The sequence below is a fragment of the Coturnix japonica genome, chromosome 15, assembly GCF_054131305.1.
Source record: "Coturnix japonica strain WE chromosome 15, WE-NBRP24, whole genome shotgun sequence".
In the NCBI taxonomy this organism is placed as follows: domain Eukaryota; kingdom Metazoa; phylum Chordata; class Aves; order Galliformes; family Phasianidae; genus Coturnix; species Coturnix japonica.
The window spans coordinates 6,360,080-6,383,137 of record NC_140677.1 but is presented as its reverse complement, the minus strand read 5'-3'; the positions used below and the strand labels follow the sequence as shown (position 1 = coordinate 6,383,137).

Sequence of the window (23,058 nt, the reverse complement as noted above, 5' to 3'; positions counted from 1 at the left end):
TGTTTACCATTCACTGTATTATTCCCTTGTGTACAAAGTATTTTGCCTCTATAATAGCATACAGGCATTAAAATACGATGGCAAATGCAGAAAGACCAAACAGACTCGTCTTACAGATCTTTCCATTTCCTTTTTGAATATCACCAGAAAGAAAAGAAAAAAAAAAAACAAAAACAAAACAACAAAAAAACAAAACTGTACAGGAAAGTGCTTGCAAAAAGAACAAAATAACTTCCCTTCCCCCCCCCCAAATCCAACAAAAGAAACCCCACAACAGTCTGTAGAAAAATAATGGCATTGACATACAAAACTCAGAGCTGTTTCCTGAGCTGGGAGTGTCTCATGTCTCTGCTCCTCAAAGTCTGATCCTGTTTAATGAAGCCCAATGATGAATCATAAGAACAGTGATCTATCAATTCTTATAGTTTTACTTGATACTTTTCTTCAGGTTCATCTGGCTCTGCTAATAGCTGTTATGAAACTATATGGCAGAAAGGAATGCGAACAGGTCAAAATATTTCTCTTTATAAATAGCCATTCCTTTCAGTACAGAAAATATAACAAGCCTGTACTTTCTAAGCACACTGTTTCTCTCTAAAGTTCAAAGTGCAATTTTCCCTTTTCCCCTACACAAGTTACACATGAGCAATTATCGTTAAAGACAAAAAATATCACTATTCCATTTTATCACGTTTCCCTTTTCTCTCTGTCTTTCCCTCCCCCGTTCCCCTTTTCCCTTTCCCTTTTTCCCTTTTCCCTTTTCTTTGACCTTTGAAGTGGTATTTTTGGCATTTATTTTTTTTTCACAGGGAGGTATCAATTCTTAATATTGTATAGGCAGAAGACATAAGTGAAATAGCAATCTAAGATATAATCACATCCACTTATTGTATGTGCTATTAAACAACAAATAGCCCTCCCCTCCCACCCCTAATTATGAATACAATTCTCATTCTTCCCTTTAAGCCTGCATATTAACGAGAGCGACAGGGGCACACTGGTGAGTGCCGAGCACCAATTCTTTAGCTGCATTTTAACCCAACCCTGCTCCCACATCAGATGCCCATCAATTTACATCAATATGTCAATGCCTGACTGTCAGGCTGACAAGTCTCACTCTGTGGGCTGGAAAACGCATGGGTTATGAGTCTGGGGATCTTCAATGCAGAAGATCCTGAGGTCGGGTTTGCTGAATATCTGCACCCCTAATTTAAAGACTTAGCTGGGCGAGTCTTCTGAATTGCTGGCAATTCTGTGCTGCAAATTCATCCTTCGTGCTCCCGGCTGCCCCAGTGCAAGGCGTTGGGGCAGCATTTTCCTATTGCTACGTAGAATCAAGGAGAAAGAATTAAGGGACATAGTCATAGACTACAAAAATAATCAGGTCACATCACCCCCGTTCAACGTGCTACGAAGCTCTGCGCAATGCTGCAAGCAGCAGGCTATGTACAGGCGGGGCATCGCACAACCGCGTTTATCCATTACAAAAGCATTACAGAAACCAGTTAAGGTCTGGTTGTACATTGGATCGCAGACAGCAAAGAGCACAGATGCCTTATCACGAGGATAGGAAGCTGTACAGAAGTAGGCGTCAAGCAGCCTGTTTGTTGGGGGGGGGGGTAGCACTCTGTGAGTACAAGCTGATCCTGCTGGAAACACAGCAGCGCTGATGCTGCACAGCCCCACAGATGGGCACAGTGCGTGGGAAGCATCATTGGGATGTGGTCACCCAGCCCTGCCCGTGTCCCTACCAGCCCCACGGGTGGCAGGACCCCACACAGCCAACATGTGCTGGAATTTTGTGACCATGTCCCTAATGAGCTGCAGTTCCTCAGCTTGCAGCCCAGGGAACATATGGCCCCATTGCCCTGCTGCCAGATGGAAGTGGGAAGCACAGTGGCACATGCAATTAGCAGGGAAATGGATGTTTTTTGGAGCCCTACACAAAACAGGGCTCTGCTGAAGATCCATCTGTAGGAATTTTCCTGAACTTGGAGCAGATCTCAATCTATTGCAACCAGGAGTTGGATTCAATGATCCTTATGGGTCCCTTCCAGCTTGGGATATTCTATGACTGAATCTATTGATGATGGATTCTATGACTGATTCTATCTGAACCACCTGACAATTTTTCTGCTTTCTTCCTTTTCCCACTGATAAAGGCAGCGGATTAACTAAAATTACTGAGCATTAATAAATACCATGTTAGCACCAAACCAGTGCTTTCAGCACTGGCCACAGAGGTCATGTGAAATTCAAAACATACCTAAAAGATAAAGATTGCTAATGCAATGAGCACTGTATTCATTGTCGTGTTTTCCTTGAGTGCTGTCAGCCTAATCACTAAATTAAAATTTAAGCACATCTTGTCTATTTTCCTTACATCAAGACAGATTGAAATGCCAAAAATACCCCAATGCAGATTGTGTAGCACCGTGGAGGGCTAAAGCAGCCCGTAACTGAAGGAAAATTACTGATTGAAAGTAAACAACTGAATACAGTGACAATAAAGTATCACTTGTCATAATGCTACATATAATGTAGAGTACGCAAAATGCAGTGGTTTGACTGCAGGATTTAACAGTAAAAAATAAAAATAGTAAAAGCAGCCTTAATATAATGATTTTACGTACAAAAATATTAAATCAAAATAAATAATTCCAAACATAAATATTATACTGTACATTAAGAATATGCGATCTATATACACACATCAACAGGTTAAAAAAGTGGGAGGCAGAGGTATTGCATCACTATCCTTCATCCATCTCATCTCCATGGGCTGCTCTCAGAGAACCTGTAAGGAACAGATGGGAAACACACGTCATAGGCTCTGTCTTCTGGGGTTCTGGGGGCAACTCCTAAAGCCCAAACCCCAGGGCTGAGCAATGAGTTGGCTTCGGGATATGGGAGCCAGATGCTTGGTGGCCATGGCCTTACCATTGCTATAACACCTGCACGTCAAGGCCTGTTCCAGATGACGGGGTACACTTCCCACAGTAACCACCACATCTTCCTACTACTTTGGTACCATCCTGCAGGCAGAAAGAGAAAGGACATCTCACATGAGGGCTCCACACTCTGAAAGAGCCAGCTCTGGGTTATTCTACTGGTTTCAAACTAAAAGAGTGGAGATTCAGGTTGGATATAAGGAAAAAAGTTTTTTACAATAAGGGTAGTGAGGCACCGAAACAGGCTGCTCAGAGAGGTGATGGATGCCCCATCCTTGGAGACATGCCTTGGCTGGGCTAGGCTCTGAGCACCTGATGGAGCTATAGGTATCCCTGTTCATGGCAAGGGAGTTGGACCAGATGTACTTTAAAGGTCACTTCCAACTCCAACGATTCTATGATTCCAGTCAGGGCTTTCATAGGAAATGTCTCAGAAGAAAAACAAATAATGCCTAAATCAATCTACAAAATTACAGTTATATTTAAATGTATGCAAATGTGAGTCCCTTTAGTATTGCCAGGTCAAATGCTGAACACAAATAAGAAGGGGTAGCTTTGATTAATCACACTGCAAGATGCCCAAGGAGAAGGCCATCTGAAGGGCTACCTCAAGAGCATCTACGTTCTTCAACTTGCCCCCATCGAATAACCCCTTGTTCTGCTGTAATGAGTGCAAATCTTGGATCATGCAGGATGAAGAACACATCTAGTCAGCATCAGCACTTTGGTGGTGAGTGAGCATGTGAAGGGCATGGAGGACTTTTGTAGAGAAACATGTTTGGGAGGGCAGAGGCTGGATGCAGAAGGGCTATGGTGCCATTCCCCCTCAGCTCTACATCTCCAGAGTCAGCACAGACTAATGAGAATGTTGACCTTGGGCTGGAGAGCTCAGCAAATGGGGCAGCAAATGGGGCAGCTCCAGCCTCAAGCCAGAGGATTAATGCCAGCATCAGCAGGACCTATGTGTGGCCTGCCTTGTCCCACCTCTGCAGAGTTCTGCTCTTGGTCATTACAATGGTCAGACAGTCCTTGAGGGGAATTCAACCCTCAATTACCAGATGATTAGACTTAAGTGCAGGACAAAAGCATTTATTTTTAAACTATCACCATCCCACCCTTGACACAATTGATCCATGATTGCAGCAGGTTGCTGTCATTCTTTCTCACTTTGCTTTTCTTTCTGCTCCTGCTGTAATTACACCTCTGGAGCAGTGCTTGACAGATGCCACTGGGTGACAGAGGCAAGAGCTGTCCCTTAGCCTCCCAGACCCTTGTTTTAATTCTGATTACATCTGCTCTCTGCAACCCCTAGGGCTGCTTGGGCTTCTCCTTTCTGAAGAGGACAGAATTGCCAAGCACTGGTCAGAGGGAACATGTAGGGTCTGTGCCAATTTTCTTACACCTGCTGTGCTGGAGCATGGACCTGCAGCATCCAAAGCTGCCAAAAAGACTCCTTTAACAGCTCTGGTACCAACAAGGCTCAAGGGCAACTCTCTCAAAGGAAACTGAAAGCAGCCCAAGAGAGGATATTTACAAATTACAAATTGCTTACTGTTAAATGCCTCTGGTGACCTCTGTAGGGTAGAATTCATAGAATCATAAAGGTTGGAAAAGACCACTAAGATCAACCCATCCCCACCAGGCCTATAAAACCTTCATCCTCAGACCCTCCTGGGGTCAATCCCTGCTCATCAAAACCAGCACTGCCCACCTCAGCCAGCTTATTACAGGTAGCTCTGTCCCACAGCACTCGTGGCATGCAGCTTCACCACTATGCAGGCTCACTAATTAATTGCAATAACTCTGATCAAGTTAAACTCACTAGGGTCCCCCCATTACAATTACGGGCAACACTTCGTTTCTAATGTCAGATTTCTGTTAGCGTCTATTTGAGAGATGTCAGCAATTATAAACTTCCCGTGAGTGAGCAGAACCATAATTAACATTACGACTTACTGGGGATTTCTGAATTTCTGACACTGCATAATTCCCTTGGGAAAGCCACTTCGCCGTTGCCGTTAAAGACAGGCCTGTCCCATACAGGTCTATGCTGAAGCGACCCTAAAAAGCAAGGAGAGAAGCCTGGTTACCCCCAGAGTCCTGTGTCACAGCCACACTCCTCACAGCACCAATTGTATAATGGGATCTTGATAACAACGTTTTGAATTTCTCCGTCACTCTGACAGTGATTTGCAAACATTGCACAAATCACAGCACGTCTCCAGTTAGGAATTTCTTCCTCATCTGTAGCTGCAGGGAAGGAGGGGCTTTTGCTTGGTTTTTCACTGCTCTCTCTCAGTTTTCTGCTGCTTTTTCATGGTTTGCCGATTGAGGGCATTCTTGGCTTTCCCATGGCAAACCGTGTAGCCTGACACGCTCCAGCAGCTGATGGAGGTGCCTAGGAACACTGCAGCTGCTCTCACTTTCCCCTCCTCATCTGGAGAGGGCACACTTGTCCTTATTTTCCACATTTTCCACTGAGCTGAGCTTTTTTTTTTTTTTTTTTTTTTTTTTTAATTCAGCCTTCAGTAAAACACAAATTCTTTTCATTTATTTCTTAAATACGTTCTTCCCTTCATTCCCCCAGTCTCAATATACACAAAATGGATGTAAAATTCATGGCTACATCAGCATCCAACACAGATCTCCCTGGCAGGCCCCATCCCAGCCCGTTTCTGGTCACAGTCCCAACCCATCATGATACCAGAGGGCTGTGAGCTTTGCTCCCCACGATTGCTGTCTGGTTGGTGGGTGGACATAAGCAGTCAGGAGCCTACCTAAGGTAAGAATCCAATCACTAAGCTGTTGAGTACTGCTGTAAGTGCCAGTCCAGAAAGCAGAGAGGGAAGGAGATGGAGGGATGCCCTCTGCTGCCTGTGAGTGCAACTCACTGCAAACTGCTGTTTGCAAATAAGGTCTGGAGAGTCCAAGGTGGTGTTGGCCCTGTACATAACCAACAGCACCAATTCCTACTGTCAAATGCTATTGTCAAATACCTGAGGACATTTGGCTGCACTGTAGCAGTCCCCAGCAGTGGCATAAGGAACAGGTCGTCCATCATGTGTCCGGGCAAACTGCAAGTCAGTTGCTGCAAAGAGGAGTTGGTGAATAACACAGAAAGAAAGATGCAGAGAGAGACAAAACACACGTAAACGTACTCTTTGCTAAAGTTTGAATTCACTGACGTGTTTTTGTACATTAATCAAGACCTCACCTTCTAGACTTTTAATATTAAACCTCAATTCATCCCAGACATGACTCCTAGCACTGAATTCCACAGGATGCCCATACACTCACGTTTACAGATGCGTTCAAATACACTGCTGATGTATGGCTTAGATATGAATAACAACAAAACCAGAAGCCATGACTCTGCTTTTATCTCTCTATCAGATAATTTCACGTTTTGAAAAAGGATGTGGGACCTTCTAAATCTTCCTTTTGAACAGAGCCAAAAATCTATCCCACCCAGGGACTGAAAGGGATTTGGGATATGTTGCTCTGGATCTGAAGCCTTATTTTGGTGGGGATGCACGACAGCTCCGGCCTGCCAGGGGTACCCAGTGCCTCCTGAAATTCACAGAGAGCTGGTATTGAATTTTCTAAGGATCCTTACCTAGAAGCTCTTATGGCAGCTTTTTACAATAACAAAACCCTATCAGATAGAGGGGTATTTCAGGAGAAAGGATTTTGGTTTGTTAACAATTGCCACTGTTTACTGAATGAGCTCCTAATAATGTCCTATGTTTTTAAAATGTTTGCTGGAAACTGACAGCATCCCTGGAGCCAAAGGGACTGAAACTGTCCCCGTGCAGCAGGGAAGCTCCCAGCTCCCCAACATGCTGGTGTCAGGGAACCACTTGTTTTGCACACCTGAAGTCAACTCCTGCCCTGTAAACCCCCAACCCCTCTCCCCACCAGTTATCTCCCCTGATTCAGCCCCTCCAAGAGTCTCCTCCACTCATCCATACACCAGCAATACCAATGGGCATCTCTGATGCACTAGGGTTGCATCCTCTAAGTGCAAACGTGACCATGACCAAAAGCTTTCAACAGGAGAGTTCAGCAATAAGCTTCACTGGACTACTACTGCTTGCAGGTAATTACAGCTACATTCGTGTAAAATAAACATGATTTTGTTTTTAATGGCAAGGCCCTGTATTTACTCACTTATTATTTGCATAGTGTTCAGGTCCAGCCTTACTTTGCTGAAGGTGGAAAACCCAGCTGCTGTGTAATCTTTCCTACACTGGCAGTCTTCTCGTCTGCTCCCGTTATACGGACATTCAGTCGGGTTATGCAATCTGAATCAAAAGAAAACCCTTTCTACTCAAGACCGGAAAATATTGCCACAGAAATCAAAGACATTGGGAAGTTCAGAACTAAAGGGATTCCTTACCTGTATCCATACACTTCTGAAAAGTTCTCTGCGTCTCCATTTACAAGGGTCACGTACTCCTTTGGGCTGTCAGTCTGCATCCCAGAGCAATACACCTGCGAGAGAGAAGCCGTGATGTTGTCAAGCATGGTATGCAAAGGGAATGCCCAGAAAACCAAACACAGAAAGAGTAAGTGGAAATTGAGGAGCACACACAGTGTCCTCTACCCCTTGGGAAAACGCATAATCTGCAGCTGTAACACACCTTTAATGTCTTCCCTTTGACTTTAAGGAAATATTCACCATCTTCAGTGACACCTTTGAGATTTTTAACGTCATTGCAGCTCCTCGGTAATTCACCTGAAAGAAACCAGAACTGCATGTCATCACTGAGCGATGGTATAGCACATTTCTTTCACAAGGCATCTCAAACAGCAAGGCAACGTGTTTATTTTTAAGAGGTGTCCCTGGAGCGCCTTAGTGCTTTGCTGGATGGCTCCCAACACTTGGAAATACGGCACATCTCTAGCAGCTTGACAGGAACAGATGCTTAAGGCATGAGAAAAGCAAAGGAAGGTGCAAAGCTGCAGACTCACAGTCGTGGACGTTATGGCACGTCCTCCTCTCCTCGGGTTTCAGATCTGCATGGCACAAGCTGCTGAGCTGGTCATCGTTGGTCAGGCACTGCACCGAGCGATGCATGACTCCAACCCCACAGGTCACAGAGCACTAAAAGACCAGAGGCAGAGGGTTGTGTTTTATCTCAATGGCTTCTGGGCTTTGGACCATAAGAACACAGACAACCAATTTCTCTTCTATAAAGAGGCAGCAGCAAAGGTCTCTGTTTTGCAAGGATTTAATTTTAATCACAGAAGTAGTCACTCTGATTATTAATCCCTTCATTATATCGTCATCCTGCCTTATTTCAAGAAGATGGTACTTCACTTAGCACTTACATACTTCAGTGAATGAGACTATGATGGTTAAGGTCAACACTGTGCTCAAGCAAAAATGTTCTCTTTTTTTTTGCAGTGAGGAAGTTGCACAAGAAAGAAATGTTCAGTAGAAGGATGGAATGCTGGACGTCCTCTCCTGGTGGTTGGAATCATTGTTTGGTCACTGGCAGGGGTATGTGAACAAGCATGGCACACTCTGCTGTATTCTAACCAAACTGTACCAAGAATATGCCATCTCCATGCTCCCTTTCCCACCTCTGCCCAGAAAAAAATGGCTAAATCTGCATAACTTCTGTGCTCAGATGGCCCAAATAAAGGCAGAAATACCAAAGGTTACCACACCATTTGCAACCTGGCATTTACTCTTCATTAGTTCCAAATCTATAATACTTCACAATGAAGCAAAGCAAAAGGCAATGGTAATTTGCAGTGAACCCCTTGAAGATCAGAGGTGAGCAGGGTCATGGCACTTTGTAGTCACTGATACCTTCAGCAGCCCAAAGAACATGCTCTCTGAAATGGATACTCTCTTCAAAAGAGCTGCATTAAGTTGAATGTTTTGCATCAAAATTTTGGGGGGAAACACCAACAAATTGAGACCGAGCTCCTTGCTGCAATCCCTTCTGCTCTGACTCTCAGGGAGAACCTGAGGCTTCCTGTGGGGCATGAGGAACTTGGGTTTCAAACAGCCCTGCCATTTACTGTGACAACTACATCTTGCTTGACTTGACCCTCGTTGCCTTGTAAAGGTTTGACAAATTCCTACAAATGCCTGAGCTGGGTTAATAAATCACATTTATGGGAGAGCTGCCACATTTCAAAGAACGTCAGAAGCCCAAAGAAGTGAAATGTTATCACCTTAACTAAAATTCGATCTTGTGTGGAGCCATTTCTGGGGCCTGAAGTACAAATAACTTTAACAGAAAGGTTAAGTTCCTTCCCCTGCCCCATCCCAGCACTTGTAAGGAGGAGGAAGAAGGCAGGGAAAGGCAGACAAACCCTTTTAAGGCTCAGATTACCAGAGTTCAACTTGTTGCTGGTTCATAAGCATTGCTCACACACACGGACAAGCAGGATTGCCCCAGCTGCCAACTATCCATCACTCCCTCTACTCTAGCACAATGGTTTTGGGCTCTTCTCTGGCAACGATCTCACTTTCTGGCTATGAATTCAGTATAAACCACAATATACCCAGAAATTTGGGATACAACTGAATTGATATGGTGACTGTGGCACTCACGGCTGCCATGAATCCCCCATAAGACAGCGCTCAGCACAGAGCATAGGACCCTACACAGCATTAACAACACTCAATACACTCATTCATGCAACTCTCCAATGCTCCCCTACCAAACCTTAGGGAAATGTAACAGAGAAAAACAGGTTTGTTAAAATTCTTCTGGATAAAAAACACAGTTTGCCAAACTTACACTTCCCCAGTTGCTGACGCGCCAGGAAGCAGAAACAGGGCACTCCCCGAGGTAGCAGGGCTGGATGTTGGGTGGCTGTGTACCAGGGCAGCTGACCGTGTTCTGGTAGCCATACTCGTAGTGGTCCTTGCCAGTGTAAATCTCGCTGCACGACACCAGGCGCTGCCTGTAGCCCTTGCCGCAGGTGACGGAGCACTGAAGGCAGGGGAAGCATCTGTTAGTGCTTGTGGGAAGAGGGAATGCTCTAACTATTACACCCATTGGCATGCAGAATAGCTACAAGCCCTTGGGCCCCAGTGATGCTCTAGGACCCCTGCCCAGATGGCTCCTGGGCGCAATCCCCCATGTGCCAAGAAAGGAGCAGGTAATCCCTTGGGAACAGAGATGTCTCTATTATTTGGGTTTTCTCCTTTTATTTTTATTTATTCAATTTATTTATTTTTGCCCATGGGATGCATAGTGAAAGGAAATAGTCAAGACTGATGTTGAACTGAAGGTGCTGGAAAAAAAGGAGGCTTTCCTTGTAATCAGAAGAAAACCAGTTCTCAAGATGATCCCATCTCTGCCTTCCTCCCTCCTGTGCTTTCTTGGATGGCACGCCTTTCCTTCCTTCCCCTCAGCCCTAGAATGTTTGCTTTTTTCCTTTTTCTGGCTCTTTCTTTTTTAATCAGGACTATGTCAGCAACTGCCTCCTCACTTCCTTCTGCTGCCCTTCCAAGTGGAAAGTAATTCTGTGCTTGCTGCATAGGGAAGCAGGCTGAGATTATACCCTGGGTGCCCCTGCTTGCAGTGCCCACTGCAAAAAGAGCCCATGAGTGGAATAGAATAGAACCAAGTCCATGAGTAGAACAGAACTGAACTCATGAATAGCACAGAACAGAACCCATGAATAGAACAGAACAGAGCAAAACAGAATCCATGAACAGAGGAGAGCAGAGTAGAATGGAGTAGAGCAGAATAGAGAGTGCCTGCTGGATGTGATGCACTATGGAAGAAAACTGCCTCCTGCTAGCACCTAGGATGTTGAGCACATTGGCATTCGTGTTTTAGAATCTTGGCCATCTCCTGCAGCCCTTCTCCTCTCTGTCCATCAGGGAAATTGCACACAGGAGCAAACCAACTACTCATTAAACCACACAGCTCTGCCCTTGTTGCAGTATCTCAACAAGGTGGGCAGCAAAAGGAGGGAGTGGGGTGGTATGGCCAGGTTCCGGCTTGGGGATGGGGATGATGAGGACTCACCTCTGACCACTCCCCGGTGATCCAGATGTATTCACAGGGTGGCAGCCCGCAGCTCTCCATCTCTGGGGGCCGTTTGCTGGCATCGCAGTGGTCGCTGCTCTGCACCTGCTTGTTCTCATCCACACAGAACACCTTGCGGTACCGAGCTGCCTCCCCGCACGTCTTCATGCACTGCTTGCAAGAAACAGCAGCTCACCCAACCCAGTGAGGGCTTCAGTAGATCAAACCACAACCCCACACCCAACGAGCCTTCTACCAGCAGCCTGAGTGAGCTGGACATCTCGTGGGGGCTTATCTGTGAACAGAGCCAACCTGCACCCTGGGTGCCCATTTGTCCCCAGTCTCTGGAGGTGCCAAGGGGCAGTGCAGGGATGGGGATGAGCTGAGGCAGCAGAATGGGGTCCAGCTATGGTGGTACCAGGAGACGCAAAGAGACATGCCAGGACAATGAGAAAGAAAACAGCCAAGCCCCTCAACTTGCCCCCACCAAACAAAGACAGCTGCCCTTTGCACAATACACCACCACTCCCAGTTTCATGGATGACCAGTTTCATCCATGCATCCTTCTGACTTTGAAACACTGCCTTGCCTGATAACAATCCAGGCTGGCTGAGCCTAAGCCATTCCTGAGGTCTAATGAAGACTTTAAGGGTTTGAGTCTCTGCTCAAATCCTTTCCCTGGCTATGAGACTGCTCTTGTTGCCCATGAAGCCCTCACAGTGCTCCTGGGAGCAATTTGTACGGCCAAGAAAATGCAAATGAAACAAAATAAATCAGCACACAAGTGACTGTCTCTGTAAAACCATATTTTTGTTCAGAATTCGTCTGTAATGAGCTCCTAACACTTCCAACTAACTGGATTAACAAGGAGGAAAAGTGCATGAAGGTAATCATTTTATGTAATGTGCAGGGGAGGTTTTTTCCTCAGGAAAGGATAAAACCCTCAACCAGACCATCCCTGGTGGTACAGAAGCACTGTTTGAAGTCTGCCAGGCTCAGAGGACTGTGCCAGTTTAATCTAGTTACAGCAGCTCCTGCTTTCCTGGCTCACCTGCAATTAGTGGGATTTTAGCAGGTCCACCTAATTGCAAAATGCCGTCAAAATTAAAATAGCAAAATATTTGATAACGTGGGGAAATGAGATCAATACACAGTGTAATATTTGCCATAAATAAGTGATAACCATGCAGGAGGGGAGGGGGATCCAGCCCTACAAAGCAGCCTTGTTCTGAAGGAATAACTCAGCAGCTCTTAGGCAACAGCCAACATTGCAAAACCCACAGTCTGCCAAGAAACCCCAAGGGCTTCGTGCGCTTTCAACCTTATTTACTCTCTTGCTTTAAGTCCTCACAGTGGAAGTTGCTTCTAGGTCTGTGCTGAAGCACAGCAATGCTAAAGGGGCTGGAGGAATTTGCTGGAGTGTGATTTGCCCAGAGAGCAAAGAAACCGTGCTGTGTGTGTTTGCCTCTGATAGCTCCCTATTACATAAGGAAAATGTGAAACTGGGTTAGTGCATGGAGCGCAGCATCAGTGGCGCACAGTGGGATGCTCAAAGTTTCCCTGCTCTCATATTTCCCCTTCCTCGCATATATTTAAGCCTAAATTTGATAATTTTAGATGAATGAACTGTCTCTGCCATCAGTGGGTTTTCTGACATTGGTCGTGAGCAGTAACCACACTGAAAGCCCATACTCCATCAAAATCATTGATTGCTGATGAGATTGACATGCTCAGACACACAGAACTTGAAAATCATTAAGGTTGGGGAAGACCACTAAGATCATCCAGTCCAACCATCAACCCATCCCCACCATGCCCACGTCCCTCAATGCCGCATCTTGAACACCTCCACGGGTGGTGACTCCACCACTCCCTGCACAGCTTGTTCCAATGCAGCACCCTCTTTTTGAGAAGAAATTGTTCCTAATAACCCAAGCTGATATGCCACCTTGCTTTGGTTTTCTCTGCAAATAATAGTCATACGGTCAACTAAAACTACACCAGCTCTGTGCATCTTGCCCTCATCAGTTAATTGCAGTTTGATTCTTGGTATTTTGGGGATAACTGGCAATTAAAATAATCTCACTGAGATATGAAACACAACACAAAGACAGCGAGACATAATACAAGTACTAAAACAAATCAAGAAATGCCGCAGAGGTTCCAATTGGCCACAGTAAGGTTATAAGACAGAACTCGCACAAGAAACAGACAACTCAGCTCACACGAAAAGGCTTTTTCCTTTGGTACGAAGACAGATTTTGTAAGAAATCTCATGCTCATGATCCATCTAAATCTCACATAAAACAGCAAGGCCAGGGGACAACAGAGACGGATGGCAAGAGCTGAAAAACAGCCCAGGCATGTGATAGAAATAGTCTCTTTCACCCCATTTCTCAAATTGTGAACTGTTTTCCCCTCAGATCAAATTAAGGACTGTTTCAAGCAGTTCTGCAACACTCTTAGAATAATAATAATAATAATTAAAAAATTAAATCCCAAAGGCATTGGTTTGTGCAAGCATTCATTGTGCTTCTTGTTTGTCTAAATCAAACTCTGAAGTGCAGATGAGAAGCAGCCCCATTCCAGAGGCACTGCAGACATCCCTTGGGTTGCTCTGCTATCCAAAGCATGCAAGTATGCCTTCATTTTCCCCAAAAAATAAATGTCAAAAGATTCAAGAATTACACTGCAGCTTCCAGAGCTGCGCACTGTCCCTTCCCACACGTTTATACTCAGACCCTCTCTATTGCTTTCCACTTTTGGTGATCCCATCCTGACATAGCTGGGCCTATTCTGCTGTGGACACTGAGAACAGCTAAATAATGATGACCCAACAACTGAGTGGTAAATCACAGAGTCATAGGGGTTGGAAGGGACCTCCAGAGATCATTGAGTCCAACCCCCCTGCCAAAGCAGGTTCCCTACACCGGGTCACACAGGTAGACATCCAGGTGGGTCTTGAATATCTCCAGGCTAGACTCCACAACACCCCTGGGCAGCCTGTTCCAGGGCTCCGTCACCCTCACTATAACAAAGTTCTTGTGCACATTTGTGTAGAACTTCCTACGCTCCAGTTTCTGGCCATTTCTCCTTGTCCTGTCCCACACACTGCTGAAGAGTCTGCCCCCCACACCTCAGATATTTATAGACCTGGATTAGGTTCCCTCTCAGCCTTCTTATCTCAAGGCAGAATCCCTCTTGACAGATTCCCATTAGAGATAACAAATCAAGAACAATACAGCATGAGGATGCTATTTTACATCCTGCTTTCATGTCAGTTAGGGTTCGTTACTTGGAGAATACTAATGCAATCTGTGCCTCTTCACTGCAGGTAGCACAACCAGGACTTACAGCTGGGGATAAGGTGATGCTACATTTATATCGGTACCTCAGAACAAAATAAGTGCTCTGAACTGCTTGGAATCAGCTTCGGGGCTGAGCTCACAGTGGGTGACAACTGCACGTTCCTATTAACCATCAGCTTCGGGTGAGGAAACTCCAGGAATAAAAAGTGACTTGAAAACATCTGAAATTTCCTTGGCACAATGGGGAGCCCTGGGAAACTTAGGAACACATCAGCACCCACCTTAGGGTTAGGGTGGGAAGAAAGGGGTTATCACCACTGGCTTCAGAAATGCAGAAATATAGGAAAGGGGGCAAAAGGAAGATGTAGGAGAAACATTTCTGTGCCAATGATGCTGTTGGGCAAGGACTGTGACTATGTGCTGTTTGCTGCCTGTAAATGTATCAGCAAGTGGCACTTGAGGGGCTCTGTCAAAGCAGAAGGTCAATGCTATTGCCTTCTGGGCTGCTGTTCTGCATGGAGGGGCTGCCCACAGTGTTCTGCATGGAGGCACTACTTGGGATTGTAAATAGATCATATGGAATGAAACTGAGCTCGTTTGCATCAACTGTTTCATAACAATGAGCATAAGTCATGTTTGTCCTGCTCCCCAGGGCTGCTGCAGGCATTGAGGTGAAGAGGACCGGGCTCTGATTCCACACCTGTCAGTGGGATCTTTGTTGCCTTAAGGGTGCAAAATCCAGCACTGGTTCTGCAGGGAGGCAACTGACTCTGACAGAGGGTCTTCTGCCTCCTCTATTTCTGCATCTGCCACTGAGGGTAGATCCCTCTCCTCTATGGGAGGACAACCCTCTATGGGACTCAGCTTTATCACCTTTCCCTTTTCCAAGGCTGGCAGTTCCTTTTACAGTCCAGGGACAGCAGCTCTTTCTCCTCCTGTCCCAAACACTTCTGACCCTTTGCAGTCTCTGCTCCACGGCATTTTAGGTAGCCACTTTCTGAGAACCACCAGCACACCTTCAACCCATTCCCCAGCACCACCAGGCAACTCACCCTGGCAGCTGTCAGAGGGAACAGGGCAGTGAAGGGAGAACCACCACGTTCACTATTTCCTCCAGATCTATGTGCCCGGAGCAGCAGGGCTGGCTCTACTTGTAGAAGGCCACAAACCTCAAGCACCAGACCCAAGCACACCGCACCATAAACCCACTCAATATTTGCATAGGCCCCAGCCAAACGCAGGGCAGCACAAACCAATAAACTCACAGCACCATGCTATTCCTCCGCTCTCCCTCCCTCGCACAGCAAGGAAAGGGACACAGCCAACCCACATTAGCATCTCCTCCGCCTTCTTTTTTTTTGTTTTGGCAAACCCAGCATGCAACCCCTAAAGCCCCAAAGCAGACAGACCCAGACCCCCCACGCCTTCCCCGTGACATCTTCCCCCCACCCCCCATTAAGAATCCGAGCGGGGGCTGGCAGGAGGGGTCCCGCTTACCGCTTGCCATTCGCCCGCAGCCCAGCGGTGCGTGGGGCACTCAGGGAGCTGGCAGTCCCGCTGGGAGGCAGGTTGGCTCGCAGGGTCGCACTCTGCCGTCGGGCCACCGCCGTGGCACTGCACCGCACGCCGCTGGACACCGCGACCGCAGGACACCGAGCACTGCGGGAAGGGATAGAGGTGGGTGAGCGGCACGGGTTGCTGCGGGGGTCTGTGCTCTGCTATGACTCCAGCCAAGCTGGAAGGCAGAGGGAGTTCTCGCTGCTGGCTTCAGCAGGGTCAGGTTTGCCCCCAGTCGGGTTTATGTTTGGGAAATGCTTGTAGGTAGCAGCTCTGTTCAATGGAATGGCAACCCAGTGCTGCGAGGCTCTGTGCTTTACTTCTCATGTGGTCCGGGCAAAAAATAGAATCACAGAATAGCTTGGCTGGGAAGGGACCTTAAAGATTATATAGTTCTAGCAGTTCAATATGCACAGTTCAAAATACATCGGCTGCCACGACTGTCAGTGCAGCGGGCTTTAAGAAAAAGCAAACTTCTTTTAGCTAGAAGAAAGTGCACAGCAACCAAGATGTAAAGTTAAGATGCAGTTGCACTTCCTTCCAGCACACACTCCAACATACACGTGACTCAAGTCAGGATACACTGTATAACTGAAAATGAACGTCTTTATAAATGAACTGCTTTTCTTATCCCTATTATACTGTGGGCACATTTCTGCCCGCTTCTAGGCACAGCAGGAACTGCCCGAATTTCTCTTTCTCTGACATGTTCAAGTTATTATCTGCACTACAATGCTTGGAACAGCTTGGTTTTTCCTTCAGACAGCATTTCCTACTGTTGTGACTGCACACTGTAACTCGTTTGGCAGTACTTAATTTCCCTCTGATGTGAATTCTTTCTTGCTAGGTCTTAAGGGATCTAATATAGACAGAAGAGAAAGAATGCGTGTTTCTAAAAGAAAGCATGTAAGAATCAAAAGGCATTAATTTAAATCAGGGCTTTTAGCGAATTACGCTTTGCCGAATTGATAATTAATGGGTGCATCCTTATTGATCCATTAGGAACTTAGAAAATGAGCTCACAGCCCATTATTGCAAAGCCAGGGTGAAGCTTTTCCTTATGGCTTTTCCTAAGGGGATAACTGCTGCCCGGAGAGCATCTTAAACAAGTTTCAACCCCAAATACAGGTCAGCAGCTTCTGCCTGTCCTGGGAACACACAGCCCTGGGCTGCTCAGTACTAGGAGCTGGTGGGTTGAAGCCATTAAGGCTGGGGGAGACTGACGTGTGATGCCTTAGGGACTGCCAGCAGCCTTTTCGTCCTTTCTATGCAGTCTATGCGCTTTCCTTCTCTTGAGGTCTATCATCAAGCTGCCGAGCAGCAGCTCAGCTGTGGAGAAGCTGTGCTTTGCAAAAACACAAGGCATGGCTGCAGCCTGTAGCTGGAAGGTGTAAATATCAGACCGAGGGAGAAATAGCGGTGAAAAGTAAATGGCCATAATTGATAGCACTTACAAGATCCAAACACATTAAATCTGACATTTCGCTGCAAACATAAACACACTTAGACCTCGGGAAAAGAGAAAAGCCTTTTTTTTTTTCCTCCCTTCCCTTCCAGTTATTAGAGATAGTAGAAACGCTTTGCTGTAGGACAGCGGATTGGTAAGAGCATAGAAAAGAACTGCCTGGCCTCTAAATGCAGAACACCCAGAGAGAGCGGAGCGCTGGGCCCCACTCATGGGGTGCTCCCCCCTGTTCATGGCATCCCAATATTCCCTAATTGCCCAGCCACAGGAGATACTGCAGGCCATAAATCACCTCCTTTCTTTCTCCCCTTGCATAAAATTAACTCCAATCATGCGGAGGAATGTTGGAAATTTAGAGTGCTTGCTTTTGTCAATTATTACGAGCCCATTTAAAAGCAATCGACAGAGCATAGCGTTATTATGTTTACAATTATTAGCTGTAAGAAGAGCTGCTTTCAGCGGCACTCACTTTAAACGAGGTGCAAATGGGATATGACAAGCGCATTTAATGGCCTTTTATTTTCCATCCTAAAGCCGCCGTGTGTGCCCAGGTGTGTTAATGGTTTATTTGGTAGGCAACTTGCATGCAGTGAGAATTGGTGTTTTGCACCTGAATTTGCAAGACAGACCGCGAGAGAAAACGATGCTTTACATGGCAACAGTTCATTTAGTCGGGGCCTTCCAATAATTCTACTGATTAGCACACTAATGAGGTAGATAGAGAACTGAAGTTCACAGCTAAAAATGGGATGCGGTGGACTCAAGGTGAAAACCAAACCATTCTTTTCAGGAGAACAAGGGTTCAAGGTATGCTCTCAGCAAAGAAGATGCTTAAGAGCTCCATGTAATTTCCCACCTCACCAGGCTCTGCTCTGTGCATCCAGTGTGCGACTTGCTAATGAAGCAAAGTTAAACGATGCTGATATTAAGAAACAGAAGGTAGTGAAAAGTGTTTTTAATGAGCAGCTCTGATTGTTCTTCAGGCTTTCGCAGCAGGATGACAGTAAAATTAATTTTAGATTCCTCAACACTAAAGCAGATTTTGCTTGTGATCTGACATATTTAAATAACAACAATATTAAAAACGCAAATAAATAGTAGTTTCTCTTTAATATTACACACTAACAGCTTTCCTAGCAGAAGCTCAACATATACAAGGAATTTGCTCAGTTAGACACCAAAAGCAAGCTGCTGTGTACAAATCAGTGCTGCTTCACTGCTGCCCATGGAGCTAACATGGTTTTATACCACCTGAGGAGCTGGCCCAAGCCTTAACCCTTGTTAGGAGGACAGAAGTGATGGGAAAACCATGTCGGCTTCTAGCCATTTTGATAGAAGAGGAATATCAAAGGGTGCAAAAGGGTATACAACATGTCTCACCTGTCCCCAATCTCCTGATTTCCACTTCGGACATCTGCCCCCTCTGCATTTCTTTTGCACATTGGGCTTAACAAGGTGCTTGCAATAATCTTCTTCTACATGCCTCCCTTCCTTTGTCAAACAGTACACAGTGCGGTGCCTTTGGCCCCTTCCGCAGGAGACAGAACACTGTAAATATAAAGTAACAACAAATCAGGTCTGGTGCAGGGTGACCTATGTGGTTCAGCAAGGGCCATGGCTATGCTTTATTTCAGCTGGACCAAGAAGAGCACGAAAGGGACCATTTCCTTTTACCTTGGTACAATGGGAGGTCAAAAGGGAGTATATAAGGGAGGTAAAGTGTGATATGCACCTTGATAGAGGGAAGTAACTGCACAGAGGACCAGGCAGAGGGGCAAAACACAGTTTTTCCATGTCCTCAGTAGTAAAGTTCCTGTTTGTTTTACTTTACACCAGCACAGACTAATTCTTCTTCTTTTTTTTTTTTTTTTTTCTTTTTTTAATAAAACAAAGACAGAAAACCAGGACACACTCATCCTTAAGATTTATGCATTTTGAAAGCAACCCAGAAGAAGGCAGAGCCCGAGGAATGAAAGCAAAAAAAGCAAAGCAGCAGGTATGTTAGCTGCAAGCTTTGTAGTGAGGCAATGCATTTCAACCTCCCTCTGCAGGTTCACTGAACTTTTTCAAATGTGACCGCTTCTGGCATGCAAACCCCAAGCAACTTCACTTTGATTTCAGATTAGTCTCCTCCAAAAGATTTAGGAATCAAAGGGGTCTGGAATCACGACAAGAATTTAATATGACAGTTTCTTGTAGAACAAGCCTCTTACTCAGCATGATGCACCCAGAAACTCAGTTTCAATTTCTTCATTACACGTTATGCAACTCATTACATGCCGTATCACAGGCATCCTGGCTCAGTCCTTGAGCGCAAACACACGGATCCAACCATCTTTCAATATAAAACGTTCTGCTTTCTTGTCAAAGAGGAGCAACCATGCAGAGATCAGCCTTCTTCCTTCTTTTTGGAGCTGCTCCATCACTGTATTTGCTAAGAAATAAATTACAGCCTAAACTCTTCCCAGCCTACGAATACTTTTGAAACTTAACACACCACAGATCACATGTGTAGTGGTTCTGGAAGATCCATTAGACCAGAAATTGGCACTTGCATTAACAACTGTGATCATTTTAAATTACAGCACTGCTTCCAGATCCTTCAGCCCCTATTGTATTTAGAGGTATATGGAGAAACAAGAGAGCAGAAAACTTGCTCTGAAATGAATAAGTCCAGGAAAACATGTCAAGAAAATGATGTTGGTCATACAGCTGCTGTTGTTAAAAGCTTGCAAAAAATGATACTCCGAAAAAGGCTGTTTTCCTGTTGTAAGGCCACTAATAAGTAGCCAACATCCCTCAAGTTCAATAGGATTTAAGGGCCTCTCAAGAAGTCAATCCAAATCTGGCCACATCGTGCTGACCCATGTGTGATGTGCTGGTATAGATGGCATAGGGACACCCAGACCTGCTCTGCTTTTGAAAGTATGGGGACAGCTGTCGAGGTTCCTTTTCCTGCTGGAAACACTCATTGCTGCTCTCCACCTGCACAGACAACAGGTTTGTGGAGCATCCCCAAACACCAGCATGTCCCTAACAGCACGAAGTTGGAAGCTGCTCTTCACCAACACGCAACCTTACCTTGGAAAACAGAGAATATGTCCCTTGTTCTTAAACGAGACTTTCACAAGCCACTGAGATTCATAAACATCACTTCTTTTCAATAGGAAAAAAGGCTGAGTTATCATTATCTTAATCTTGTAAACCTTCAAATTTCATCCTATGTTCATTTTTTCATTCTTTCAACATCTCTCCACAGGCAACAAACATCGGCAGCACAAAGTAAACATCAACTCCTACCAAATCCAGTTATCAACTTCTATCACATCTACCATGAAGCTGGTTGACAAACACTTGGTCTTGCAAATATGGCACCATTTCCAAAATTGCTATCCTCTATCCCTCTTCTACACATCACTTGAACTTGATACGGAGCCAGACTGCGACATTTATCTTGGCATCCCACACCAAGATGTGGCAGGTCTACATTCACATTTTGGTGCATCTAGAGATGGAGGCGTAATTAGGCTAATTTTGTTAATACTGAAGAGTAATTACCAAGATGCTGGAATTAATCATTTTGATGTCTGCCTTTAATATACATTACAGCGAGGCAGCTGCATGTTTGGTTTCATGCACATGTGAGTTATGATCTCATTTGCACTGATAGAAAAGAGAGGTTGGATAACCTGATGTAAGCAAGTATTAGAGACTGAAAATTCCTTTGCAAAGAGCCTGCTTCGTAACTGCCTTCTAATTCTTCTCAGGTACTTCCAACTTTTACTTGGCACGTAGATTTTAAGCATATGTGAGCCATATGCACAGAACAATTCAAATAGCACACTTATCTCAGTGCCACACGACTGAATGCAGAGATATACCTCGCTGCTGCAGGCACCCCTTAGCCCTGACCCCAGGAAACTTTGCATTTCATTAGTAGGGTTCTTTCATCGCTGGAAACGCTGCCACCCGCTCACAACTTCCATCAATAACAATGCTGCAGTGAGGTAAGCCTTGACCTTGCATTCTTTAAAGGTTTGAAAAGCGCAGACAAAAAACACTCCTTTCACAGACTCCTTTCTTTCCTTTCCCCCCACTCTGTAGAAAATACTTCAAAGTTCCAGGGGGTGGATGGGGGTCTCTCCCATTCCAGGCTCTTTGTAGTCAATAGAAAGACTCGTACTGGTAGAATTGTCTCTGGATGCAGCCCCGAACGTGTAGCCAAGGTACTGTATTGCCTTTTCCACTGACCAGCTCCATCAAATCGAAGATCACGTGCACTTGGACGTGCCAGTGATCAACCTGTGTCTGCCAAAGTGCTTGGAAACATGACTGCTGAAAAGCTGTTTCCAGCCTGTAGCAGAGGCATGGCAACAAATGTCAGCATCCCTGGCTGGACAGCCACACTGGTGCTGGGAAACAACAGATGGTGTTGTTTCTTAAAACAAACAACAGCAAACAAAACCCACAAAAACCCCAACCAGCCAACCAAAAAACCCAGAAAAACTGCGGTACGTAAATTAATAGAGAAGCAGTATTTCAAAAAATAAGCCATAGTCCTTATGCTATTGACACTGTAAACCTTCCTCTTGTTATCACCTTCATCTCCTAAAACCACTGCAATCACACCTGGTGCTTCACAAAGAGAATCCGAATGAAAGGACCTTCCTAACAGCATTAGGATCAAAGTGTTTGATCACAGATTTAAGGGAATTATGTTTATTGCGTGATTAGTTTTGTAAACATGCCAAGAGCCGTGGATTGGCATACTGCTGATTTTCCCAAATAAATATACCACGTAGCATAAATAAATGCAACAAAAAGGATTTAAATGAAAACAAGAAAAATATTTCCATATCAGCTGTTTCTAGAAAGATCAGAATATGATGCTCAACATCAATGAAAGGAAACAAGCAGCACAGAGCTGCCAAAGACGATGGAGTGGCTCTGCTTTCGTTACCTCTGAGCACTGGACACTCTGCTAAACAGGGGGCAGAAAAGCCAAATGGTGGCAAGAATCTGGGTGAGTTCTCCACCAAAAAGGAGAAGTTTCAGAAAATGCTGTCAGACCACTTTCCCTCGTATGGGCGATTTGGGAGGTATTTGAGGTAATGAATGCAAGCTGCGGTGATCGCCCAATGAATTCCCCCAGATAGGTATGCTCAGATAGCTTGGGAAGGGCAGCAGAGGGGGCTGGGAAGAATTAGCCTAAAAATGTCTTTATCAGATTGTGCCAGGAGCAACTTTTCAGAGGAAATTAAAATCAATCCCTGTAGGTTTAGATTTCCACACGTTAAGGATTATGTGGAAAGTAAGTCCGCCTAAGTAAGCCCTCCTTCATCCTTTCCAACAATCTGAGTTGAAACGTGTGCTGGATGAAATAAAACAGAAAAACAATAGTGCTACAACAGTCCTACGCACTCACATCCCCTTTGCATTAGGAGATGTGCTCCTGGGTATCAGCAAACCCTCCTCGGCCAGGAGAGAGTCACCATGGGCACCCCTGTAGAGACATTTCAGCATCCCCTTAGTGCACATCATCCCATACGTACACTACAAAAACAGCCCTACGACATCTGTTCGTCTGAATTCCCTTCAGCACAAAGGGCACTGGAAGACACATCACCACCACAAGTCATAACAGCACCTTCTCCCCTCTTCCACCCACCCACATCACCTACAAAGACTTCACCAGGTGCAGCAATTAGCAGGGCCATGAACACACAGATCCTATCCTAAAAGCTGCATCCCTGCTCCAAGCTACATAACCT

General features: G+C 45.4%; 1 protein-coding gene and 1 long non-coding RNA gene across 7 annotated transcripts in view; one reads left to right on the top strand and one right to left on the bottom strand.

The window, feature by feature from the left end:
- The window catches only part of ADAMTS9 (ADAM metallopeptidase with thrombospondin type 1 motif 9), a 66,550-nt gene continuing 43,492 nt past the window's right edge, over positions 1-23,058 (bottom strand). For 3 of the 6 annotated variants that reach the window (XM_015875257.3, XM_015875258.3, XM_015875260.2), the window contains 12 exons: positions 18,668-18,835; positions 15,763-15,924; positions 10,958-11,128; positions 9,716-9,910; positions 7,926-8,058; positions 7,595-7,689; positions 7,351-7,445; positions 7,122-7,255; positions 5,948-6,039; positions 4,908-5,012; positions 2,941-3,035; positions 1-2,797 (listed from right to left, as the gene is read on the bottom strand). In XM_015875257.3, coding sequence (XP_015730743.2) covers positions 2,946-3,035; positions 4,908-5,012; positions 5,948-6,039; positions 7,122-7,255; positions 7,351-7,445; positions 7,595-7,689; positions 7,926-8,058; positions 9,716-9,910; positions 10,958-11,128; positions 15,763-15,924; positions 18,668-18,835 — 1,440 coding nt within the window. In that variant the 3' untranslated portion in view covers positions 1-2,797; positions 2,941-2,945. Of the gene's footprint in view, positions 2,798-2,940; positions 3,036-4,907; positions 5,013-5,947; positions 6,040-7,121; positions 7,278-7,350; positions 7,446-7,594; positions 7,690-7,925; positions 8,059-9,715; positions 9,911-10,957; positions 11,129-15,762; positions 15,925-18,667; positions 18,836-23,058 lie in introns of those variants that run through there. The other 3 variants (XR_014934590.1, XR_001557997.3, XR_014934591.1) reach the window with 3 other exon arrangements.
- On the top strand, positions 15,803-22,134 carry LOC107319906 (uncharacterized). The gene is made up of 3 exons (XR_001557999.3): positions 15,803-15,942; positions 19,181-19,283; positions 20,547-22,134. It is a non-coding gene; the product is annotated as an uncharacterized LOC107319906 (long non-coding RNA).